Source organism: Anopheles moucheti, chromosome 3, assembly GCF_943734755.1.
Source record: "Anopheles moucheti chromosome 3, idAnoMoucSN_F20_07, whole genome shotgun sequence".
Lineage (NCBI taxonomy): Eukaryota > Metazoa > Arthropoda > Insecta > Diptera > Culicidae > Anopheles > Anopheles moucheti.
Window position 1 is genome coordinate 65,055,244 of NC_069141.1, and position 6,623 is coordinate 65,061,866.

Sequence of the window (6,623 nt, forward strand, 5' to 3'; positions counted from 1 at the left end):
ACAGTAGAACTAATTTCGCGTGTTCTTCTGTGCGCACGCCACACGACATCGGTTGATTAGTAATATTTCCAGCATGATATCAATTCGAAACCTTGAATTATTTGAATTTCAATGCGTAATATCGTGAAAAGCATGTAATTTTCGTGGAAAATCTTTTTTTTTCGAAAGTGTTGGCAGAAATTGTCCCACTAAACGCACTCCGATGTAACATTGATTGAGCGCCCTCTATGTGAGAGATGCGCAACTAGTTCAAATGTTCAAAATATCCGTTAGATCAGGTTTTCCTCGATGACTTGAAATGTAAGAGTTTTACAGTGGGGAGCAGAATGAAATTCGGGTCGAAATAAATTTGGAATTGAAATTCTACTAAATCCCATTTTCTCTATTAAAACGACAAACACACGCTAGTTGATAATTTTTCGGTGTAAACATTTATTTTAAACATGTTGCCAATTGTTGCTGTTATATGAAGCATTGTCACCCCCGTTCAAACGAGCATTGTTGACACAGAGGGCTTATAACTTGCGTACATCAAATGATCGCTATCGCTAGTGTACACTCAAAACTTTCAGTTGAGCGAAATCGGCACCCGGCTTTAATGTTTGCCCTTCCAGTCCATACTTGTCTGATGAGAACGAGTTCGAGATTTATGGGTGCGCTGGTTTAGCTTTTCCTTTTTTTTTGCTTGCATTATACGACCACTGCCGACCAAACAAAGCACACACTGTTTCACTATACTGTGCGTGATTGTGCGTTGTGGAGACATCTACTAACGGGGGGGCACCCTGCTGACAGGTGGCGCCTATATCCACGGCACGGAATAAGGGAAACATTTACAACATTTAGATATCGAGTTAAAGCGTAGTGTTGTTTTTTTCTTCTTTTGTTGTTGTATTGGCTTGAGTTAATTTAGTCATATTAGTAAATGGGTTTTCGTTAGTGTATTCATGTACGATTTGTGTTTTTTTTTCGCAAATCTCCCACCACACGCTCATTCCAAATAGTTTATTTGGTAATTATTATTGTCTTTCACAGCATTTTTCTTCTGCAATTTCTTATTGCGTTGCGTGCTTTTAGTAAAATTTTGGAAAGTAATGTCAAACTTTCGTATGATCTCGCCACCGTCGCCCAATGATTTTGCCATGAGATATGAGATGGGACTACCGCTACCGATGATGATGGTATGATACGCTGATCGCTCTTGCCTTGGCTGTACGGTTCGTGCATAAAACGGGATGCTTGCTGGAAAGGGATAGTAGGGTTTTGGGGTTGGATTGTGTTCCCGCCGGGGGAAACGGCAAGCTTGCAGACAGCTCGGAACAGATGATTAACGTTCTTAATCGTAATTAAAATTGCACTGTATCCCGCGTACGGCACAGTGCTCGAAAGCAGGTTTCGTAAGAGAATTAATCCTAAACAAATTGACACATGGAAGGGAAGTCAACGTCAGGTCCAGGGACCCGCGGGAGCCCTGTGGACATGAGTTTTTTTTGTTTTTGTTTATGCTTGTTGCTACTTCCGGTTCGACAGCTTCGGCCGGCCGGAAAGGGGACTAAAATTCTCAAAACTAGACAAAAAGTTCCTAACTAGATCAAGACATGTACGCTAGGTCTCTCGACTGTTTGACACACTACGTCGTGCCCTACTTTCTCTAGACATTGCTGGACGCAGCCCCACCGCACGGGATGGTTAGTGTGATGGTTTTTTGTCCGCGTTTTTGTGTTCTTCTACACTTTTCACCTTTCGCCTGGAAGCCCTTTTGAGTGATATTTGTCATTGCGTTTGAATTTCCGAAGTTATCCCTCCACAAACGGTACCCTTAGCCTAGTCGTTAAAATCAAAGACAAAGACAGCACGCAAAGGAACCCATAGAAGCAGGAACTGTGCGAGTTTGCCATGGTGATGATCACCTGATCGCAATCTCACGATATGTAATGATAATGTTGCACCGCCTCACGATGCTTCGTCGACCGCTTTATCGTCGCGCTGTTAGTGGTTCGTTGGTAGGAAGGAAGGAAAATCAAAAGGTCTCTTTTTTGTACTTGCATAGGGATGTGTGTTTATGTTTGTGGTTTTTCAATAAAACAATGAAAGCTTTGCCCCGCCGGGATCTAGAAGAACGGAGGCAAATCACAGTTGCACAGTGTTCCGCCGTCTCCCATCTTGCAAAACATGGAACAGAGCTCGTCCCAGTTCGGTGTTGTCGTTTCGTAGGCTCCCAACGCGCCGAGGGTGCCTGGGTTGGGATCGATACCGTCGCAGCTGCTGCATCCGGCCAGCTGCTTGCTGGCCACCGTACAGAACGCCCCGCAGACGAGGTTTTGATTGAACTGCACCTTCGGCTGGTAACTTTTGCAGTTACATTTGGAAACACCTGTGGAAGTTGCGAATGAGGAAAGGAGGAATAAATAGATAACAAAGGTTAGTTGATATCAGAAGTACATTGGGGAATGAGGATTACATCCAATAGCCAAGCTTGGATATCCGGAAGAGCGTTTATTTGCTCAGTAACACAAGAATGGATTTTGAATGGGAGAGCTTAAATAATTATTAGAGAGACTTCGAATTCTAGTTCTCCGTGCCAAGACTTGCTGAGACAAAACCTTGAGTTTCATCTTGTAAGACCTTTACCAAAGTATATGGAGGAACTCGTCTGAGTCCTCATAAAATCTTTTCAATCCCTTACTGACAGTATCAAGCATTACGAGTTGATTCTTCTGGGACAAATTTTCTTGGTCTTGGTCTTTCAAAACCATCAGCACCGGCAACAATATTATTATATTACGCAAGCATTATTTCTCGATAAAGTAAACTATCTGAGGTCTGAGGAAAGGTGACGGACTCTCCTGTCTACTCTTCAATATTTCGGTGCTTGAAGGTTTCATAAGAAGCGCGGGACAACGACATCCATGGCACGATATTTTTCTAGTCTCTCCAATTTCACGGCTCCGTAGGTTAGAGGTTCATTCCGTGTTAGGGCCCTGTCTTGGAACGGTCGTTACTTCAGACAACGATATCAGTGTCGAAATCCGAAGACGCATTATGCAGGGAAACCATGCATACTACGGGCTTCATCGTCTACTGAGATCCAGAAGACTTCGAGGCCGTACGAAAAGTGAATTACATCGCCCGGTGGTCCTCTGTGGACATTAGTCTTGGACCCTCCGAGCAGAGGTTACACTCTGAGCTTGTTTGGGTGACGAGATCTTGGCAAAACACCTAAGGCAGATGACAATTGAGAGGACTCTGAGAGGTGGTAAATCTAACACAGTTGTACGTCCCTTAGTCATCTAGACCCTTCCTAGACATCCAAAGCTACAAAGCTCCAAACCAAGACTCACTCAGTTCCGACGGATCTCACTGTTTGCTCCTAAAGCTCTGAAAGCTTGTAACTTCCTCTAAAACCCTACCAAAGCAACAAATCAGATTCGGAAAAGACGTTGAAGAATTCCCAATGATATTAATCACGTTATTAGAATGATAGCAGGACCTCTAATACCCCCGAAAAGCTTGGAAGCCCCAAACGATAAAAGGCCTTAACTGCAATCTTCCAGAATGTTATCCATCGAGCTCTTATCTTTTGTCAATAGCTAACCTTTGATCGATACCAATGGACGAGCCCCCGTTTGCTCACAATCGGAAGGTATCGATGTTAATCCCATGCATCAGCAGACCGTGCGCCGTATTGTGAAACAAACAATCCCGATTGACAGGCAAGTGGCGATCAATTATCGGGCGGGGATTTAGATATTGCAAATCCCCATCTCGCCCAAAAACCGTGCATTCAACCGATCCACGCACGGTGATTGATTTACAGCGGTCCAGCGGGGTGGTAACCGACGTCAGTGGAATGATCTTTTGACCCGTGGGCTTATACTGGCGCACTGACGCATACTCTGCAATAAGCGTGTGGGGTCGTTACTTACCTAAGCCATTAGCACACAGCGCTGGACAGACTCCATCCAGCGTTTTCTGGTCCAAGGGTAGTACGTCCGGGTCGGTAGTGGTGGTGCGTAGCCATATTGACCCGCAGCTGGGACCGCCCAGCCCTGCACTGTGGGAAAATAAGGAGGCAAAAATTGGGATATTGAGTGAAAACCGAAACTCCGTATCGACTTGTTGCGCTCGTCTGGTGCACTATTTGCAGGTCACTGTGCCAAAAATAAACCGTCATTTCGAATAAGCGTCATTTCGACTATTTTATCTGCTCCTCGAGGGCTACTCCTCACACTCACAGTAGGCGGCGATGCCCGTTTATCGCTCGAAGGAATGTATCTGTATCACTCGCAGCGTTAGTTTCAGGTGTGTTTTCTGTACAATTCCCTTTCGGAGACGGTGGCAACCCTTTATGGTCGCTACCGGTTGATGGCAATTGTGCCTAATTGCGGGCACTTGTCCAAGCGGGGGTGATAACGGGCCGCGCGAAATTATAACCCGATACCGCCAGCCGAAAACAGCCAATCAGCGTTCGAAAGACACGATGCACATAGGGGGGGGAAAATACTTCACATCACCGCGCTTCCGAATGGGGTTCGGAAAAGTGTGTGGCGTATTTAAAGTGAAAATGAAGCATCCACCCCACTTGAGTCCACCATGCCTGTCGCGCTGTAATCCCGTCGGCTTTTTGTGTGCAAATGAAAAGTGGTATCTGGGTTCATCTCACTACATTGACTCCTTGACACAGTGTTCAATCTGTGTGCAAAACTTTCATCCGAAACCCATCAAGCTCGTGCGAAAATTTAAACGATCAATCATCCTCAGACAACGTGGCTTGGGTATGGGGCAGTTCGTGCAACACTTTGCCCATCTCGGTGTAAAGGATAATAAAGCAAACCAGAACCACACAAAAGGATAAAGGCGCTCGGAGTGTTATCTAATGTGAATTGTTTGATTTCTTTTGCACACACACACACACACACATACACTCACACACAACCACATATGGGAAGAGTTTTCTCGGATGACCCGATAGGTGCGGACAAATGGTTCGCACAACTTTTCCCATCAACACCCAGCACCGTGCGAGTGTTTTCGGTTATCTTTCTGCAAACATCAAATGCTGTCCGCCGGTTCCAGTTCCTTTTTTTTTTTTTGTTGCGAGTCACTATTTTCCAACCGCTCACCCCATCATCCGATGGCACCACCACTACTGCCACTACTACTCACCTGCAGAGCTGTTTGCAGGCCAGCTTCCAGTTCACAACTACGCTTTTTCCAGCGTGGTCGTCCGTTTTAGCGTCGTCCGCCGGAGGATGCTGCTGCTGGGAATTATCCTTATGTCCTGCCGGTTCGATGGCATTCGGGGTCGGTGGGGTATGTGGTAGCGCAACCGGATCCTGCGCACTAGCCACATCCGGTAGGGATTGTTGCGTGTGGGCATGCGTTACAACCAGCAGCAGCAGCAGGAACTCCAATCCCAGCATGCCGACAAACGTTACCGAAGGCTGCGAATTGAAAAGGGGAAAAAAGCGGTTCCACCAGTGGTAAATGATTGGGCGTGGATAATTTAATTCAATTATCTGGGCCAAGCGAAACCAAAAAACGGGGGAGGCAAAAAAGACTTTATGTACAAACGGTCAGCAGCGCCCGGTTCAATGGAACAATCAAACGCAACGCGCCACCCTGTGTACCAAGATCAACTTCTCTTGCCACGGGAACTAAGCGGTCCAGGTCCTTTTTTCCAGGTCCTGGTAGGACAAGAATCGATTTGTGACGTTAGTTTTTTTTTTGCGCTCCGAAGGCAAAGGAGAGAGTGACAAAAAAAATTCATCCTTGGACAACAAATAGTTCTTGAGCCGCGGGGACGGGGATTGCGAGTTTATGCGAGTTCTTCTCCCGGGTAACGGTTCGATGAATTCGAAGCTAAATGACCATAGTGTTAGTTTGTTTGGGATGAGTGTTTTTCTTGAAGTAGAGCGATCATGCTCCAATAAATAGGGAAACACATTTCCCACCCGGTATTAATTAAGAACGGTGTAATCAGAAACGATTTGGAAAGTTTTGGGACAACATTTGAGACTTTTAAGACGCGTAAGGACACTCTTGAACTTAAACATTGTAGAAGAGTAGTTTAATTCACTGCTTTAAACCGACCACTAGGCAGTGATTTGTGAGCTTTTCGCCTTATAACACTCAATCATCGATCCGTTTGAAGTATCTCGGCGCTTTGTTCCGTCGCACTGGAGGACTGATGGATCTGATCCACCATAAGCTGAACGGACGCTTTGTTTGCTGTCTTCAGAACCCTTTCTCCCTTTTTTAATCATATTTGTATCCGTTTTTTGTTCAAAATTCGAAATTCGAAACCATCCATCAAGCAGAAACGTTTACTCACTTTCATCTCGTTTAGTTCGATTTAATTCGCTGTCTTTTAGCACAATTCTTGATGGTGTTATACCACTTCCAACAGCTAGATTGCAATATTCTGCGTGCTACCGATCGGTCACATTGATTATCACTGCACGAGCCGTTCGCGAATGAGCCGACTTTTTGTAGCGAACCATTACGCGGTGCGGTTGGATTTACGGCTCCTTCAAATCAGCTTATCGGCGAGAGCTGATAGCGATAATGTGCCGTCCCGCCACCGGTTCCGTATCGATCTATCGGGCGGGATCAATTATCAA

The 6,623-nt window shown here is 45.5% G+C and overlaps 1 protein-coding gene across 1 annotated transcript; it reads right to left on the reverse strand.

The window, feature by feature from the left end:
• Positions 1-621: 621 nt before the first annotated feature.
• Positions 622-6,397, reverse strand: LOC128301243 (uncharacterized). The gene is made up of 4 exons (XM_053037624.1): positions 6,335-6,397; positions 5,167-5,444; positions 3,927-4,054; positions 622-2,374 (listed from the first exon to the last, which is right to left on the reverse strand). Exons 1-4 carry the CDS (start codon positions 6,338-6,340, stop codon positions 2,112-2,114), a joined length of 675 nt encoding a protein of 224 aa, XP_052893584.1. The 5' UTR covers positions 6,341-6,397; the 3' UTR covers positions 622-2,111.
• Positions 6,398-6,623: the final 226 nt, after the last annotated feature.

Bases quoted from the DNA above. Each gene is read 5' to 3' on its own strand.
- LOC128301243 (XM_053037624.1), bottom strand. The intron at 4,055-5,166 runs GTGAGTAGTAGT...ATTTTCCCACAG, and splicing joins GCCTGCAAACAGCTCTGCAG to TGCAGGGCTGGGCGGTCCCA. The intron at 2,375-3,926 runs GTAAGTAACGAC...CAACTTCCACAG, and splicing joins GCTGTGTGCTAATGGCTTAG to GTGTTTCCAAATGTAACTGC.